A 20,267-nucleotide genomic window follows, 5' to 3' on the forward strand; every position below is an offset into this window, starting at 1 on the left:
CTTGCCTCCCTCTACCTGCCTCACCCTTTCCTTCCACAGGAACCCCAGTGAAGGCTCTGCCCTCTCTCCTCTGACACCTGACTGCCCCTGGTGCTTCCCCACGTGGCCCTACGTAGCATGTTGTGTCGGTTTCTAGACATTTGTGAGTATAAACTTCTTGCTTTCTAACAATAATTTCTGCGTCTGCAGGTCTTCTCATACCTGACTAACACAAATCCTGGATACACTTTCAGCACACAACCATATTGTAAAGGCCCCAAGAACTAATAACAAATCTCAAAACAGTATTTTTTTAGTAACTTTGTCAATGAACTGGTTCCAATCACGACAGGCAGGACAGGGGTACGAAACTGTATGCAAACTCCTGGAGGTGACAAACACTAATCCCATTTCCCTTACACTCAGGGGCTCCTGAGACTTCATTTGCCATGCATTTTCAAATCCAGTGTTTTATTTGTGCCTCACAACAACCCTGTGAGGTAGGTAGGGCACACGTTAGTATTTTATTGCTGGGGAAATAGGTATCGACGAGGCAATTAACATGCCTAAGGTTACACACACGTGTTGAACTCTTGATTCAAATTCTGGTCTTCTGACCCCGTGTTCTTGTCTACTTGTCTGGTTTCTCTGCCACACTACCACACGGTAGTAACTCGCTTGGTACACTTGTTCTGAGAGTTGAGAAAAATTAAATTCCCCTTGGTTATTCCTTAAATACAGAGTGAAAGTGAGCAGAGCAGAAAACAAGATGGTACTAGAAATTATAATTAAGTCAAAAGTTATTTTATTTCATTTTCCATTAATATTTTTTTAAAAGTCACTTTTTCCAGGAAAAGGATGAGTGTCCACCAATTGCTATGAACTAGGGCAGTGTTTTTCAACCTTTTTTGGGCAAAGGCACACTTGTTTCATGAAAAAAATCACGAGGCACACCACCATTAGAAAATGTTAAAAAATTTAACTCTGTGCCTATATTGACTATATATAAAGTAATTCTCTTGAATAGGAATCAAATAAACACAAAGAAAGTATTTTATAATTACTTTATTATGAAATATTAAGTAAACAAAATAGTGAAAAATTATAAAATTCTTGTCTTGTCTGCACCTACGGCACACCAGGCAACATCTCGCGGCACACTAGTGTGCGCGGAACAGCGGTTGAAAAACGCTGAACTAGAGAAACTGCACATCGTTATCAGAATTTTGGAATTAGTTCTATACTCTCTTATTTTTAGGATGTAATTAAATGAGTAATGCACCACCCCCACTCCACCCCTGCCCACTTCCCGAAATTTTTTAAGGGCAACTGTCCCCCTCCCAGACCACTATGCTGGGTCTCAGGCCTGGAACTTCATTGTTTCTAGGAGCAAAGCTGCTCCCTTTCTCTCCCTCTAGCAAGGAAGACTCTCCCTTCCAGGAAAATATGTCTTCTCTTCCTCCCACCGTAAATGATTATACACAGAAACAACACTGAGACCAAAGGAGGAAGAAAGCTGACAGTAAGATAAGGACTTGCACCTTTGAAGAGCCAAATACATTTCCAGATCAAATTTTGCATCTGGCAGTTGTCAGCTACCTTCCTTATTCTGACGTTTTCTGTGGCTCTGGAGTACGTACTGGTGCCATGCTTTAATACCCACTGAGAGAACCACGCTTGGGCTATCTTAAACCTCAAAATGTTGTCTATCTTTGTGTGGTTCTTCCAGACTAAAACCCCTGGAGGAGACCCAAGAGGTGGTTTTGTTTTGTGGCGAGTTCTGAATGAGAAATACTTCAGTTGGATGGACCTCCAGCGTCTGTCCCAGCGGGGTCAGAGAAGCTACTCCTTCACCAAGCGCAAGCTGTTCTCCAAACACCATTCTCTGGATTAATAGGTGGGTTTGGATTTTAAATTTTCACTGCCATTTAAACAGGTGAATATTTAATGCCTGAGAAGCAAGGTTACAAAATGTCAAAACGACTAAGTGAAGGATCTAATTTAAGAGGCAGCTAGAGAGTCTGCAATTTAAATATTTAAAGATAACACAGGGAGTACTACACTGAACAGCAATCTACTCCAATGACAGCAATTTAAAACTCAGGTTGATGCAGGAATTTCCCACAACCTTCCAAGTGATATAATAAACAAAGACAAGCAATCCTAAGATTACTTGAGGGAAGGGAGAGGGAGGCAGTTGCAAGTACCAGGCAAACAAATGCTCTGGCCAATGGTGTCTCCATTTGTTCTTCACAAATGAAATCGGGTTGGACACAATAGAGATAAAAATAGGTGTAACAAAGTAATTAGGTCTCAAAAATGGAATAGTTTAAAACACAGTATATTTCTTACAATTAAAAACTCATTTCTTCATTCGCAACTGAAACTAATTATACATTAAACATTCAAGGAAGCATATGAGGAATGAGCTATCAAAACCAAGTTAATCACGTTGGCTGGGTGGCTCCGCTGGTTGGAGCATCATCACATGAACCAAAAGGTTGCAGGTTCGGTCACGGTGGAGATGGGTACAGGAGGCAACAGATTGATGTTTCTCTTTTATATCAATGTTTCCCTCTCCCTTTCTTCCCCTCTCTCTAAAAACCAGTAAAAACATATCCTCAACGTGAGGATTAAAAAAAAAAAAAGGACACAATTACAATATGCAGAATTAAAAGGAATGGAAATATGGATAATAACTGGTATTTTAAATGTGCATAGTAAGGTATAAAAATCCCTGAACATTACTTTCAATACAAGTCCATTTAAGTGCTTTTGTTCAAAAACACAACTGCCTCCAGTTCTCTGATTCATCAAGGAAAAGATCAGTGACAATGGACATTAATGCAAGAGATTAAGATGATAAGGTCTATAGATGAACACAGAAATTCCTCCTTCATTAAAGGAGGGGCATTTGAAAAACCTCCCACTGGTGAGATCACCACTGAACAACTTCTAACACTTGTCAATTACTGACCTAGGACTACAAACATCCTGAAAATTAGACACTCGCCACTTCAGAAGCTCCTTTCAATCTCTCCTGCAGAAGGGAGTGCGCACAGCCGGTCATCGCTGGGCCTATTTAAATGGAGAGTTAATTGCTGTTCTTATAAAAAATGGAGCCTTGATGACACTGTCTGAAAAATGACACTATCACTAAATGAAAGTCAGCTGTGACTCCGGTGCACAGTAACAAAGGTCTTGTGTTAACAGCAAGGCTTTCGGGACAGGTGACGGGACTACACTGGACCCTCCAAAAGCCCTCAGAAGTAAAGTACACAGAAGAATGCGATCTCTAACCTCAATTCCGGCCACAGACCTCAAAGTTCACCCAAAAGAAGGACATATACTTAGATCTTCTAAATGCAAAATCCTAGCAGGATCAGGATTCAAACACACATTGAGGCACCTACAGGTATCTTAGGCCAAGATGAGGTTTTACATAAAAACAGATAAGTTTCAACAAAGGGTTGCAAATGAGTAAGCCTGAGAGAATAGAACAAACAGAAATAGATCCATCAGAAACTAAAGCAAAGATGTTTGAGCTCTAAGAAATAATCACACCTAGCAGGAAGGCTTAGAGAAGGTATAGCCACTTTTCATAGGTATTTCAAGACACAGAATGAATTTAGAAAAACTACATCAATGGGAAATACAGAAGGAACCTCAAATGTTACTGAGCCTGGATTTGTTGAATTCTTTAAGTCTACACAAAGATTGTGTTCATTCAAGCGAGCAGCTCAGATACTGAGGGATACATCTGATCATGTTATGTACTGCTTCAATTCCCTCAGGGGCTCCCTAATGCTCTAAGATTAATTTCAAATGTCTCAGTCCTTTATGTTCAGGACACTAAGTATGTCTCCCTTATAAAAACACACAACCTTCAATGTTTCCCAAAGCTTTCTGCTCTCTCACTTCCCTGCTTGTGTCCAAAGACACCAAACAAAATTCTGGAAGGAACGTCAAAGACCTTAACCCTTTGTCAAGGGGTTTTCCTTTGAACCTTTGGCTGCACAGTCTGAAACCACACAAGTTTCTGGCAAAGTGAGTGACTGGGAAGATGACCAGACATTTACAAGGAAATACCAGAAGAGAGATTCAAGAAGGTCATCACCTTAGCTTTTGCTAAATATCTTCTTATATACATCTGAAAAAAATCAAAATGAGTCATCCCATTATGATAGTTTCTGTATTTCTTCTAGTAACTCCTGAGAATTATTTACATATTTGAGAAAATCTAATATTGGTGGGATGTGGGGAGGAGGATTGAAGAGAGAAAAATCAAACTATGAATCCTAAAACTAGTGTTTTACACCAATTAAATTATAAAGGACCTCGAATAGTCAGAATCTCTTAGGCAGTGGTCAGCAAACTCATTAGTCAACAGAGCAGCAAACCGCGGCTCTTAGATATCAAACACACCTGCTTTTTTAAAAACTGGATTCCATTTAATGACAAATGAAAACAGCAAGTGGCTGTTTACAGAAGAGAGACTGCCCAACTTCACATCATGTTAGAGCTTTCGTGCAACATCTGAAATAAACTTCTATGCAGCTGATTCTTAGATCCAAGTTACAGACAAAGCTAAGACTAAATAATGCCATAAGTGATTATAGATGGCATTGCTAAAAGCAACACAAAGCCTACTGATCAGCCACAGAAAAACAAAAGTATTCTGGTTGAAAGATTTGAACTAAGCCACAAATCATAAACTGGAGACTTGGCACACTAGATTTCCTTTTTCACACATCTTCAACTCTGCCTCTGAAAACCTAGGCTGAGCAGAATTTATTAAATGCTGCTGAACACCATTTCATCCATGTGTATCAACTAAATGAGGGTCCCAAGAGGCTGTCTTTGACAGACATCTTCATTTTTTATTGAAGTGTGGTAGTTGGCAGATCCTATCTGTCCTTGTACTGTTGCTTCTGCTTGGCTGCTGTCCTCACACTTGGTCCAAAAAGGGGTTCTCATGCTGATAAAGGCCAACAGGGAGTCCACAGAAGAGTTATTCTTAAAATGCAACTCAGAGAAGCCACAAATGCCTTCCAAATTCCTAAAGACCTCTGCATGTAAGAATTCCACAAAGAATAAAACACAAGCAGAGCAATGGTACAAATGTGGCATCTGAGGAAGGAGTGGTGGCAGTTAAGTGAAATTCACTACCGCAGTGGTGGTGGATTAGTCATGCCAAGGTCAAAGCAGGAATCTATCAATCAAAATATTCCATATTCCATTTCCAAGCCCAAAGCCATCACTTAGCCCATTAACATTTTAGTAAGCGATTACATGAAAGTGGCGCGCACACACACACAAAATAGATGGAGTTCCAGCTGTAACCAGCAAAGTCCATTCCTACCCGCTCTGCCTTAGGAAGTGTCAGTAGCGGTTAAGAGAGAAGACTCCTTTACTTTTAACATTAAAAATGAGACATGAGCCCAGCCAGTGTGGCTCAGTGGGTGAGCATCGACCCATGAACCAAGAGGTCACCAGTTCAATTCCAATCAGGACACATGCCTGGTTCCAGCAAGAGGCAGCTGATTCTAACTCTATATCCCTCTCCCATCCTCTCTCTCTAAAATCAATTTTTTAAAAAAGCAACTATTAAAAATAAGTGAGAATGAGAAATGACCCTGTATTTATATGGGCACATAATCTTTAAAAATTTTAAACATGAATAGGAGGTAGAAGAAAATGCATTATTACTGGTGAGGCTCTGGCCACCACAGAGTGCAATAGGAAGTAGTGGCCAGAAATTAATGCTTGCACCACAGCAAAGTCAAGGAGTAAAAGCATAAGCCATGGAGGCGCACAGAGCTGGGTCCAGATCTGGAGACTCTGTTGCTTGCTTGCCAGTTACATAACTCTGGGATAATTCCCTTTGGTACTTTGAAACCTTCATTTCTGTATTTGTAATTTGGTGTTTAGTACTCCTTACCTCACAGGGACCTCATAAGGATTAAGTAGAGTAATAGAACTATTAACACAGAGCTGGAGAACCATAGTAATGTTTTAATTATAATGTAATGATTTCCTGTGTATAATCTCCTAACAACACTGCTGATGACAGCCCCCGACATGCATTAAGTTCTTCCCATGTGCCAGGCACTAGACTGGGTATGTTACATACACTAACTCAACAGAGCCTCACAAGTGTATGAAATGAGTATTATTTTCAGCAGCCCAGTTTATGAAAGAAAAAACTCAAAACATACCACTGTCTCTTAGATCAGGTAAGAAGACACAGACATGGAGACCTGGACACTAGGAAGAGGCATCACTTTTAACAGAAAAGCAGTTCAAAGCTGAAATAACTAAGATGTTTTCCAAACCCATGGCAGTTAAAAAAATGTATATTAATTATTACATTACAATACAATGTGTAATGCAAATTCGTAATTATGGCTTATAATTATGATATTATAAAAATATTGCTTGTATTTTGTAAGGTAATGGCAGGTAAGAGTGTGAGAGAGCCTGAAGCCTGGATAAAGCATGAGGATGGTACAAAAGGCCAACTTAATTTTATTTCTCTAATCAAAACCCTCCCACTCCCTCCTTCTCTCTTGTAGAGATAGATCCTCAAGAGGTGCAGGATGAAGCACAGAGGATACTTTTTTGGGGAGACAGTGGTAGAAACAATGAAGGGATTTCAAGCTGCGCCTGATTTGAGGCTAGAGCTACACGTATGTTTCTGCATGTGGAAGGGGCTACAAGGCTCTGCGATCTGAGTCTAAAGCAACGTGACTGCACAGAGAATAAACCAACACTAAGAAGGCTACACTAGTAGGCAGCACTGTAAACACCTCACTCCAGACACTTCCATTAAATACCCTCTGAGGACATGAGCGGCCGGAGGAGGAAAAGGCAGGCTCAGGACTCAGTATCCCAGGCATTCGGGCTTCTACGGCCAGACAGCAGGTTGCCCAGTGCCTCCGCCCGGGGCAGCAAAGCTGTTATATTATCAGGCTTTGAGCTCCTACAGGGCTGTAACTAACTCTTATAGATATATGTCTCGCACACCCCACGCAGGCACTCCAATACCTGCCGAGTAAGTATTTTCCAGGGGCTATTGTGAAGTGCCTCTCAGGCAAGATGATTAGAAGGCGCGGTACTCACCCAAACTACCTGCCTTTTTATGCCTCTTGGAAACAATACAGAAGTTAAATTGGCTTATACTGGTAGAAAAACAGACGTGCTCATCCCCTTCTTCGAAAGCCGTTCTCCTGTAACAGCTTCTTAAGGGTCCTTTCAGCGCACCGCTGGTAACAGCATAGTGGAGCTGTTTAAGAAAAACCGCCACGGCCTGGTGGCTCAGTTGGTTGGAGCATCATCCCGTACACCAAAAGGTTGTGGGTTTGATTCCTGTCTCTCTTTTTCTCTCTCCTTTCCTCTCTTTCTAAAAGTCACCAAAAACAAATCCTCATGGAAGGATTTAAAAATAAATAAATAAAATAAATAAATAAATAAAAGCCAACTAGTACTGATTAGCAATGTATGGGGAAAACGGTTTTCAACTAGCCAATGTCCGTGGGTACACATCCTAGGGCTTTTACAAACTCCTTCATCTACAGTTTGATACAGAGAGAAAATATATAAGAGAGAGAGAGAGAGAGAGAGAGAGAGAGAGAGAGAGAGAGAGAGAGAGAGACACCATGATAGACAAAGATAAGGGCAGAAGACTTTACATAGAAAATCTTCCATAAAGGGATAACAACAGTTAAATCTTCATTTATTGAAGAAAAAAAGAAAAAGGAGCAGGTAAGTCCTTCACACATCCTTCATTTAATTAAATCTTCAATGAGTAGTAATGCCTACCAAGAAGTGAGAGTTGCAGTTTTTTCTCTTTGAGAATCCAGAGTGGGTCTATTTCTTATCAACAATATGGAGGAACTTCCTCTTTCAGGAATTATTACCAGGGCCTAAGTTTTCTATGAGGTGCTCTGAAGACAAAGATGCCTGCCCTCAGAGAGCAATCCACAACCAGGAGAAAAAGCATGTTGCACTGAGTCCTTTTAAATACCAAATTAAACTTGGTAAACAATGACAATGGTATAGACCAGTGGTTCTCAATCTTTCTAATGCCGCGACCCTCTAATACAGTTCCTCATGTGTTGTGGTGACTCCCAACCATAAAATTATTTTCATTGCTATTTCATAACTGTAATTTTGTTATAAATCTTTTTTAATATAGTTTTTATTAATTTTTTTTTACAGAGAGGAAGAGAGAGGGATAGAGACTTAGAAACATCGATGAGAGAGAATCATTGACCAGCTGCCTCCCACATAACCCCTACTGGGGATGTGCCTGCAGCCAAGGTACATGCCTTGCACCAGAATCGAACCTGGGACCTTTCAGTCTGCAGGCCGACGCTCTATCCACTGAGCCAAACCGGTTTCAGCATAAATCTTAATGTAAATATCTGTGTTTTCCAATGGTCTTAAAAATTCTGAAGGACAATGAAAGCACTGCATAGGGAGAGTTGGGGCAGATTCTGGAGCTCTTCAATGTCAGGTGAGGCTTTCCTGGCTAAGGCAATGACAGTCTACAGAAACATGTATGTCACATACCTGTACAATATGCACACAGGTTTGCCATCAGAAGCCAGGTGAGGAGACTAGTCAAGATAAGTGTGGCAATACAAAGCTAATTTAAATGTCATCTGCAATAAGTTTTCTTTTGTCCTACAGCTAGAAGAAAAACTGCTTGGCTACAAAGTTCACTCAGCTATCCACACACAGTAATGAAAACAGAATGACCCTGTCTCTGTGTGGACACTAAATACTCCATAGAAAATGTCCATTGTGTTGTCATTTGTAAATATCTTAACCGAGACTTGGTTAAGTCACACCAGGGATCTTTGCAGAATGAGGCAGATGTGTCCACAAACAAAAGAATTCATCTGTCCAAAATTCATTCCGTAGCTCTTATATCACTTAAGAAGTATACATGTAACACATGGGGCCAGGTTTAATCAAATTTTGCTACCAACCATTTTTTGGTAGAAGGTTATTACTTGGTAAAATAAGCAGACTTGATCGCTTTCAGGTGGAAGTTTTTTCCAAGAAGTACATGTCCCTTTAAGGCCTGTCCACACCTTTGGACGAGACATTCCTTCACGTGTTACCTTTCTTCTTCCTCAGTGACTTATCCATCCACCGTGCTCTCCTTCCCTTACACATTCAGATGATGGCCACATGAGCCAGAGCTGTGCCCCTGCTGCACAATGACATCCAGGAACAGGCCACCTCTTGTCATGTTTTAGCTCTGCTGCCCAGTGCATCCTAGGCACTTTAAATGCTTGATAAATCAAGTACTTGTTTAATTACTCACAGGTGTCCCCCACCCCAGATGGTATTACCATGACTGTCAAGTATCTAGTGTGTGCATATGTGTATGTGTACACACACACACAAGCACAAAAATTTTTAGGAAACCAACTCACTTTCTTTCAAGGGTAGCCTGTCCTTGGTAAGTTTAACTGGTATAAACCATGTACCATTAAAAAATACAGGGCAGCCTGGCCACAGTGGCTCAGTGGTTGAGTGTCAACCTATGAACCAGGTCACTGTTTGATTCCTGGTCAGGGCACAGGCCTGGGTTGCAGGCTCAATCCCCAGTGGGGGCCGTGCAGGAGGCAGCCAATCAATGATTCTCTCTCATCACTGATGTTTCTATCTCTCCTTTCCCCTTCCTCTCTGAAATCAATTAAAAATATTAAAAACGAAACAAAACAGGGCAGTTACAGGAAATACTTTGGATTGTCTTTGGCATGTCCCATCTCTCAAATAGGCCTGCATGAAAATCTGTGAGATATGAGAAGCATATATGTGTGTGTGTAATGTATGATAAAGAAATATATATCATATGATTTAAAAAAAGAGAAGAAAGGGATAATGAAAATGTTATTACAAGCCTTCCCAGAGCCAAAGAAAGTTTTACCTATACATATTTTATAAACATGGCATAAGTTATAAAGCTATGAAAAATTTATTCAGTAGATAATTTAAAAGGAATAGCCCCTGAAATACTACTAGTACATTACTAGCCCCTATAACATTACTGAATGTTTTATAACTTCAAACCTGCCAAGGTATTTTTCTCTCAACATGATTAGACATTAGAGGGTAATCACAGGGAACGCTTTTCTAAGTGAACTGATTTGCAGGACTAATAGTCTCATCTGAGACAATCCCTCATCCTCCAAATACCTATTAGACACCTGAACCATATATTTCCCCCAAACAGTTTTAACAGAAAGTAATTGCTGTATTCCTAAAGCCTTGTATAAGGCGGTTGTCACAATTTTACAAAAATGAGTGCTTTTAAAAAGGGAAGCGCTTACCAACAGCCTTCACTGGACATAATCGAGAGATCGTATCATTCACGCATTGTAATCATTCACAGAACTGCTCCAGAAACTGAAAGAGGCAGCACCTTGGCTGCTCCCCTACTCCAGGCATGCGGGAGCACCTCGCTTTACCTTCAGAAGGCGGTAAATCCTGCGGCATTTATTTGCACTGCTGGGAGCACCGAATGGTCAGGCACCATGTCCTCTCCCTGGGCTGCTGAGTGATAGCATCAATAACATTCACTGGCTGTAATTAAACAGCCAAAGAGGAGACCCTTTGCCACTTGGTAAATCAATGTTATTTAATACTCAGAGAACAAAGCACAGAGGTGAGAGGTGTGTTTTCAGCCCTCACCTTCACAGTACATTTGACTTTGTGCGCCAGAGTAGTTTGCAGACAATGCATATTTCACAATTCCCCCAAGACACTGGTTAATGAAGAAGAACCAAAGAAAATCCTGCAAGTTGGTGACGATGACTTATTAACCCATTTTTGCAAATCTGAGCAGAAGAGAGGCATGCTAAGCCGCCTGGCAATACTACACGGGGCTTTCATATAACTATGGGACTATATCCAGCTTATAAGTCAAAGGTTTATAAATGAAGGCAGCATACAATAATTTTTCCCTTTAAATACTTATAATATTATATGTTCTGTAGGAATGTTCTTATGATAATAGAGCAAATTCAGATTTGTTCAAACCCTGACTCAAAAGTTCAAATATCCAGACACTGGGGAGGGCTGGGAGGAGAGTGCAGTTAGTTAGGAGCCTATAAATGAGTCAAGTTTTAATTGCATTGTAAAAGCAACTTCCATAACCTAAGGATTCACAACCACCCTGGATCATATAATTCAACTCCCCATCTTTATACGACAAAACACTCACTTTAAATAAATGGGTGTCAGAAGAACTATTCTGTAAATTCCCCAATGTCAGAATCAAATATTAAATGATGTTTATGTACTTGTAATGCTAAAAGTATTTAACATCATTCAAATGCTCTGAAAATGAGCAAATTGTGTGTGTGTGTGTGTAAAAGAGAGAGAGAGAGAGAGAGAGAGAGAGAGAGAGAGAGAGAGAGAGAATAAGTGTATATTTTAAAGTAATTTCAGTATTTATTAAAAGTATATCTGTTAATCCTAAATACCCCAGATAGTGTATGATAGAATCCACAAGCAAACATCCTATTTAATACAGATTTCTTTAGAAACCCAGACCTATGCAAGCACAAATCATTAAGGTCCACTATGGTTCTCCCATCAGACCACCACCTGGTAAGACACACCTGTGGTGGCATCAAAATAAAATTCCCTTGGCCTCATTCTGTGGATAAACAGAGACAACAACTCTTGACTGGGGTCCAGAAACTTGAACTTCACCAACTGCCCTACTTCTGGGATCCTGAGGAACACCCCCGTCTTGGCAGTCCCTTATATAGAAGGATTTAATACCCTCAAACTCGGGGGTGAATCCGGGTTCCCTGGAGAACTCTCCTCCTCACCACCCACCAATGTTTAAGTTCCTGGTTTCTGAATAAGACAATTTCCCAGGTTTCTTGAAATATAAATTACCCACAAATACAGAAATGTAAAAGAAAAGAAAAGCCCATAAAAATCAATCCAAAGGTATTTCCAGAAATCAGACTGGCTGGGTCAGGCAGCCCATCAGTTGGGCCCATCTCTGCAAAGGGCTGCTGTGCTTGATGGACTTTGAGGTCAGAGCTTTCGGGCACAAGAACAGGGTCGTCTGGGTAAAGCAAGAGGCAACCTTTGGGTTCCTAGAGTCATTAATGACAAAATTTGTGGAAACTGGAGCTTTTTCTGAATTGCCTGTTTCCAGGGCCAGGCAGATGCTCTGCTTTTCCTTGCCCGCCCTGCGGCTCACCTGAAGGTCCCTTCAAGACTCATTAGCAACCCTGGGACCTAAGCTGGAAGGATTGAACCTCTCGTTCCCATGGGAAAAGGTAACCTTACACCAATGACCACAAAACAGATCACATTACCACGATGTATTGATTTTTTTTCCTCCAAAATCCATCTCTCTGTAACACCAGGTATCTACTGTAATTTTTAAAATATCCAACTAAATAGTGTGACTTTCTTCAGAGTAAAAGTAGTTTTTCATTCCTCCCCAACTAGGTTTCTAAAACATGACTTCCTATGGAAAAGGAAGATAGGAAAACCACGGAATGGTCTCCATCTTCTCTCTCTGAAAGTGACAGTTCAGCAGCACAAGTACTTCCTGCCTCCAGATGTCTAGCAAAATGTTTCCCAGTAACTGTGTAGCCTGGTACCATCGCCCTCAGTTCATAAATGAGAAAACTACACCGACAGAACAAAAGCAGAGCTCAAATCCAGGACTTGCATCTCCAAGTCCTGAGGCAGCATTCAAAGGATTCTTCACAGGAGGGGTGGGGAGGGAGCCCAGACCAGTAGCAGACTCCTGCACTGCTTTTAAAAAATAAATAGCAGCCCCCCCCCGCTTGCACATAAACAGTGTGTCCAGAAACTTCCCGGAGTAAAAACTCCACAAGTAATTCTGCTTCAGCACCTGTGGCTGAGAGCTCAGGCTCAAGGCGATGACAGGATAATCTGGCTCTGGGGGGTAGGGGGAAAGAGAAAACGGAAACGGATGCTTTTCTAAAATGTCCACACTAATTAGAGACAGACACACTTTGCTCTGTTTTTTAAACTAGCACCTATGACCTTCAAGAATCTACCAGAAAAAAAAAATGGTTAAAGGATGGGTAGCACCCTATAAAACAGAGATTCAGAAAGTCACTCTAATAACGGCTTTACTGTCCAATTACCAGTGAAATGCTGAAATGGATGTTAACTGACTGAGCTGCTTCGTATGACCCCCAGGTACGTGTTTTCCTCCCAAACTGGAGGTCTGGCTGGCTGAGCGCTCAGCCTGGAAGAAAGCAGAGGTTTCCCGCCCTGGGCACAGCCCCACATCCTCGCACCTAAAGAGATCTGGTTCGGAAAGTCTAGGGACACTAAATGCCCCAAATTCAGGTCCCCAAGAGAATATCCACTTTGTTTACGGTGAAATCCACAACCCGGTTCTAAGGAAAACACTTGGATATCAATAATGTGAGATGGAAACCAACAGCAATGAAAGCTACGGGTATCCGCCAGCATTGTATTCCGGTCCCGGTGACAAGGACTGTTAGCCATGTCGTTTTTTGAACAAGTCTCTTCACCTGAGCTTCATTTTACTGATCAAAGGGAGTATTTGCCTATCTACCAGAGATGGTTGTTTTTGAACCCAGACAAGTAAAAGGACAAAAGCCCTAAGAAAACACTACACAAAGCAGGTGCAACAATGAATTAAGGGGCCCTTCTTCAGAAGTTAGCACACTTACATAACCTCTCAAACCAGCTTGGTAAGACAGACTGCAGCCACCACACAGACCTACTCCGGAGCCATAAAGGGAAGGCAAGCCTCCTCGCCTGCCCTGCCCTTAAAGGACAAGAGGAAACCCCGCAGACAGGCGCTAACAGTGCTGGCAGAAGTGCCTCTGCTGATGCACTTTCATGAAACAGGTAGAATGGCAGAGGCATGCTCAGGTAGGAAAAGGACCTATAAACCCCCTCCCGGAAAGAAGATGGTTCAGTCAACAGCAGAGACCCTCTCCACCACCACCCTCCATGGCTTCCCAGCAGGCCTGGGCAGGAGACAGGCTCGGACAGGGGAACCCTCCGCCTCTGTGCGGGCACAGCCTCTACCTCAACCCCTGTGGGAAAGTACCTAGAGAAGAGCCATTCAGGGAATACCCAGTCTCTGTCCTCTGGGGAATGTCGAATGTCTAATTCTTACTTTGGTGAGAGCGTGGGAGGAGCAGGAGTAAGACAACAGGTCTGACGTCACCACCACCACCTTGTGGACCCCGCGAGGCCACCCAGCCACACTCTCTGGATCAGCGGTCGCCAACCTTTCCAACCTCAGGACCACCAGTGGTCTATGGACCACAGGGGTTGGCAACCGATGCTCTAGATCACCCTGTACAAATAACAACCTTGGGGGCTTTTGTGTTAAAAAAAAAAAAAAAAATTACAGAAGAGATCAACCAATGGACTTGTATGCATAACCCATGGACAGACAATATGTGGTGAAGGCCCGGGGGTGGGGGATGGGGATGGGCTGGAAGAGGTCAGTGGTAGAGATAGGAGGACATACGTAATCCTTTCAAAAATAAAGATTTCAAAAACGAAATTACTTTTCACGGATTAAAAAAAAAGTACCATTTCCTTTCTAAATAAATAAATAAAAATAAAAAGGGAGTGTGTAAAAAAAAATCCCCAGCTGACAATGGAGCAGCCTTCAGATACAGGCTGGCATTACACAGATAGCACACAACACCACCTGTTATTCCTCATTTGAAATGGGACTGTGTGAACTGGACTCAAAACAGGTAAGGATGGGTTTAAATGCATTGAGGAGTTTCTGATAATCAGGTGTAGATGTATACTGTTAAAAACTGGCACTTGAAAACTCTGGAAAGCTCCAGACCATGGGTTAAAATTAAGTTAGAAAAATATGCCCTCCATCTATGCATTTAAAAAGGCAAATAAATTTCTTAGTCTCTACTTTTGCCTCCACTCCCAATATGTTACTTTTTATACCTTTTCTGTCCCTCCACAAACAGAACTCTGACCAGCTAAACAATTTAGGCTAACATCTCAAAAGCTGTCATTTAATGTGAGACCAATCCTTCAGACTACTACTTCCAAATTTTCCAACTCTGGTCAAGGTAAAGGGTCATTAATGACCTCTATATGCCAGTTTTGAAATAAGGGGTACTTTATAGGAGATGCTTTATAAGCATGTGGAAGCCCACACTTCTTCAACAAGTCTTTGTAACTTCACAGAAAATAACATCAACTACATGAGCCACAGGAACACAGGGGTGGCTTGAGATTCTCCGAGAGATGGGGAGCCCAAATAAATACTCAGGTCCAATGCCTTCACTGCTCTGCTCCAACTCTGGTGGTTCTCTCTCACCTGCCATACACAACCATGACTGCTGGGCAAGGTACCCCTACCTTCTGTGATCCCTATCTGCTCTGGGGCTCATGGCCACCTCACTCCCCAATCCCTGCTCTCTGCTCTAGCACATGTGGTTTCCTTCACATCTGCTTTCAAACTTTCCCAGAAACGCATGAACTCTCGGCATCGGTGCTACTTTATAAGCCCATTTATAGCCAACACCCAGAACAGTGAGCGCTGCAGCAATTTGGCACAGCATCTACCAGGTGGCAAGGTCGGAGTCTGGCTTCACTTGCATTCCCCGTCATGCCTTCCTTTCCTTCTACACAGTGGGCAGTCCAATTAGGCAGCACCTGCGGGCTAGTTACCAACAAGCAAACGCCAACTCTATCCCTGATGAGCCTGTACCAAAAAGAAGGTCGAGCTAGAAAAGTGTCTCCCAGCACTCATTTTACTGTGGCTGCAAACTGTCAACAGTGGAAGGAAGCAGTTCAAATTATGTCCTCAGGGCTGCATTTCATCACTAAGTCATTCTATATGATAAGAGATCATCAAAAATAGTTACTTAATATGCACTCAGGCAGACCATGAAAACTTTTAAAAGAAGATGTAAGAACTATTTTAAACAATAAGTAAACTCATTCATTTTATAGATGCAAATGGAAACTTAAAAGACCAAGATTTTGTCCAAGATCACAGAACCAGTTAAATCATGTTAGCACTGTCCAGGAGGGGAAGATTTCAAAACAGTAGCTCTATATTCCTCCCATATTAAAGATAAGAGTCCAAGCTAAAGAGAAAAGAGAAAAAAAAAAAAAAGTCTGTGGATATGACATTTACTAACTGAGAAAAGGATAGACTAATTAGGGAAAAGTATAAATTTAACAAAAAAATAAATAAAAACAGTAGCTTAGAATAAATGTTTATCAGCTTTCTTTACTCTCTAAAAAAACCAAGTGCGTTAAGGAATAGATATTATTATTTGTAATAAATATCCCAATTTCTTAAAATAGAATTTCTCCTTATGTGTTTAAATATTGGTTCAATTCTTTTAGAGAAATTTCACATTGTTGAATACCAATTCTTATTACAATTACTAGGGTAACACTGGCTAATAATATTCTGTAATGTTCAGGTGGACAAAGTTATAATGGGGTATCTGTGCACTGTACTGGGTGCTCACCACCTGCAGTCCAGCTTCCTTTTGTTACTGTATATTTGACCCCCTTTACCCACTTGGCCCTCCCACCACCTTCTTCCCCACTGGTAATCACCCTTCTGTTGTCTGTGTCTATGAGTTTGTTTCTGTTCATTTTATTAGTTTGTCACTTTCTGTCCCATATTCCACATATGAGTAAAATCATACCATTTTCTCCTTCCCTATCTGACTGACTTCACTTAATGTGATAATCTCAAGAGTATCAATTAATTTTTAAGCAAAGGTAAAATTTAGCCTGGTCTATGTCTGAATGATTAAGAAAAAGATTCATTTAATTAAAACCAAGCTGAGGTACTTTTCCTATTCTGGGAGTACTTTCAGGCAGGATTTTTCTCTTTGGGGGTAGGGAATAGATGGATTCCTGGAGGTAGCAGCTATCAGTAATGATGAAAAGTTCTTATTCCTTGAGATCAGGGCTCCTACTTTCCAGATAAAATAAGCTCATTTCAAGAATAATTATGTTTCCTCGGCCTGTAGCAGAAGAGGGGGGACTCAGGAGAGAAGCCTAAGAGTCCAGGCATCCAAGTCACTGTGTGGGTGATAATCACCTAGTCACAGTACTTGATGGAGAAAAAAGCCTCTAAGTATTTTCAGAAATGCATGAATTTAATCATGCACTAACGTGTGACACTATGAACCCAGGCAAAAGGTTAAAAGCATTGGCTTTAAGCCAAACATGTTTCACAAGTCTTTAGATTTTATCAATGCTGTCCTTAACCCCCTTTAAAACCAAAATGTGTAGAAAACTCACACAAAGACTGAACAAAGCAGTCAAAACCACTGGGGCTGGAATAATCCACTAAATGACGCGTTCCTAAGCGGGGGCTCAGAGGAGAACCCTGGCCCCTCACCCAACCCAGCATACGATATTTACCATGGCCATGAGGTTTTTCCTGGCCCCTGCACGTCTGAATTGTACATGTGCTACCTTTTCCCTGCCCTCCCCGATAGCAGAAGTTAAAATATTGTAATATTACATGCCAGCTACCATCTCAATGCCAGGGACAGGCTTAACCTGCCTTGCTTGCCTCCCAGACAATTCAGAGATGGTGTAACATCACCAGCAAGGTAAACTGCTGGGACATCGCCCCAACCTGAGAAAGAAGTGATCTCAGGAGAAGAAAATAACCATCTTGAGACTTTAGCTTATGAAATGCTATTACTTAAAATGAATACCTTTCTACATCAATCAGAAAGGATATATGCACTCCTATGTTCATAGCAGCACAATTTACAATAGCTAGGATTTGGAAACAGCCTAGGTGCCCATCAGCAGATAATTGGATCAAAAAAACTATGGTACATGTACACAATGGAATATTATGTTGCCATAAAAAAGAAAAAATTCTCATCGTTTGCAGCAACCTGGATGGAATTGGAGAACATCATGCTGAGTGAAACAAGCCAGTCAATGAAAGAGATACACCACATGACCTCACTTATTTATGGATGATAAAGAACATTATAAACTGAAGAACCAAAAGATAGATATAGAGACAGTAAAGCAACAAGCAGATTGTCAAATTACAGCGGGGAGGTTGGGGAGATCTGGGGGAGATAAAAGATCAACCGAAGGACTTGTATACATGCATATAAGTACAACCAATGGACACAAAACTCTGGAGAGGGAGGGTATGTATGGGGGGGGGGGGGCAATGGTGTATGTACAAAAATAATAATTTAATTAAAAAATATATTTTAAAAAATGAATACCTTTCTAAATGAGATGAATAATTAAGGTTTTCTCATTTCTAAGCCTCACTTTTAAAAAGTGGAAACAGTATGGACTACTTTCTACCCTGAATGCTAAGCTATCCTTCAGCAGGCTCCAGAGAAAGCATGGTTAAAAGAATTATCCATGAGAGGATTACAAAGGTAAAAGCTAAAGACAGACTGAACTTTGCATGCAAAATTATTGAATGTTTAGGAAATCCATTCAAAAAACGGGGATGTTTTGGAGGTTCCTAAATGCCAGGTCTTAGACCTGCCTTCACAGGCTTCCTGGGAAGCACTTGAAGAGATTCCTGCGTCTCACCTCTGAACACGGACCTAACCGGTCTGAAGTGGCTCCGGAGCCTGTACTACTAACTCCCTCGCCTTGTGATTCTGATGCAGCCAGGTTTGGAAGTGCCCGAGGGGCTCCACTTCATGCACTGCAGAAATACTGAATAGCTGTCATTTGTTCAGCACAAGATCCTTCTGCACAAAACCCTACTGGGCTAATGCTGTTAGGAAGCCCGAAGAGAAACTGCTAAATAAACCACCGTTCACAGCACTGGATGCACTGTTTCAATACTCGAATAACCAGGCGTTTTACCAAATGCATTACATGCTAGGTGGCTTGGAAAACAACAGAAACCTGCACTCAAGGAGTAGACAAACTTGTGTATACCTGTATATACCGTGTGTGTTAATTATTCTGCTGCAGTGCTCTACAGCAAGCATGTCAAACTCGAGGCCCAAGGGCCACATGCGGCCCACAATGAATATTTTCGTGGCCCAGCCAATATAATGTTATGTAAGAGATGTTTTAATAAAAATTTCATAACTTAATTTTTATAATATCCTGTTATACATAGTTATTAATAACTACAATGTTTGCTAATGACTGATTACTATAATCATGTTGCATTCATTTCCCTATGTGCATTACCATTTCTCACCACTAATACTACTAGCAGCGAATATTTTAGCAGCCAATGGCCACATCATTAGTCTTGGACTGACTTGTTTGGTGTGTACAGTAGGAAATATTTCGCCTTCCGAGAACAAGAAAAATAGGTTTATTTGTGCTACGCTTACTAATCTGTGCAAGTTATTCAGTGTCTGCTAAGTTAATGTTCAAGAAAAAATACTAATTTTTATTAAAATGTTCTATTATTTTATGTCAACAATTACTCATTTATTTTAGCCCTTTGTATTCAGCATGCCTCTGTCGAAATAAACCTACGTTTCCATTAAAATTGAAGCTTTTGGTTTTTTGTGGCCCACCTAAACTTAAACCTTATTTGGCCCGTGTTAGCCTTTGAGTTTGACATGCCTGCTCTACAGGAAAGAAACATCCGAAGACAAGGATTTGAGTCCCCGCTCTATCTTGAACTCCCTGTTCTTAGCTAAACTACTGGTCTCAACTTTTTCATTGGGGGCAGAGGGTAATGCTTAACTCTAAATTATATATGGGTGCTTTCAGTCCCCAAGATTCCGTGGTTTCTCAAGGGTAAAGAGAACAAATTTCAAAGAAGGGGAAACCCAATCCAGGCTGCTCCAACCCAGCAGGGCAGCAGCTAAAGGGAAGACCTCAGGATGGGCTCCGAAAGATGGGGACGGCCATCATTAAACTCAAATGCGTGGGAAAGGGGATGCCAAGAAGTGGGAGCTACATGAGATACGTGCAGAGACGAGGAATAAGATCAGCTTGCAAGCGAAGAACCTGTCTGACTAAGGTGGAGGATGGTCATAACATAACATCAATGGGCAGCTCCCAAGATACGCCACTGTGCCCTTCCTGGGGCACACCCACTGGAATCTGCTTTTCCAGGGAATTTTCTTTCTCCTGAATGCTAAGGGTCCCCACAAGACTTGCAAGCAGGGGAGGGCAATGGGCAGCGGCAGCTTGTGCTGGGCTAGCAACACCCTGAACCTGTCTCCAAGGCCCCAGTGAGCTGGCGGCAGCCCCACCTCGGCTCCCTTCTTTCCTATCACCTTCCTAGGAGCCAACGC

At 41.5% G+C, this 20,267-nt stretch overlaps 1 protein-coding gene across 23 annotated transcripts in view; it reads right to left on the minus strand.

Moving 5' to 3' along the window:
* ELAVL2 (ELAV like RNA binding protein 2) overlaps positions 1 to 20,267 on the minus strand; it is a 159,735-nt gene that overhangs the window by 17,298 nt on the left and 122,170 nt on the right. The window contains exon 5 of one of the 23 annotated variants that reach the window (XM_084898116.1): positions 467 to 671. The exons of the other annotated variants lie outside the window; for them this stretch is intronic. Within the exon in view, the coding sequence (XP_084754242.1) occupies positions 636 to 671 (36 nt within the window). The 3' untranslated portion in view covers positions 467 to 635. Of the gene's footprint in view, positions 1 to 466; positions 672 to 20,267 lie in introns of those variants that run through there. 23 annotated transcript variants of the gene reach the window in all.

The sequence above is a fragment of the Pipistrellus hanaki genome (genome assembly GCF_964339955.1).
Source record: "Pipistrellus hanaki genome assembly, chromosome: 11".
Lineage (NCBI taxonomy): Eukaryota > Metazoa > Chordata > Mammalia > Chiroptera > Vespertilionidae > Pipistrellus > Pipistrellus hanaki.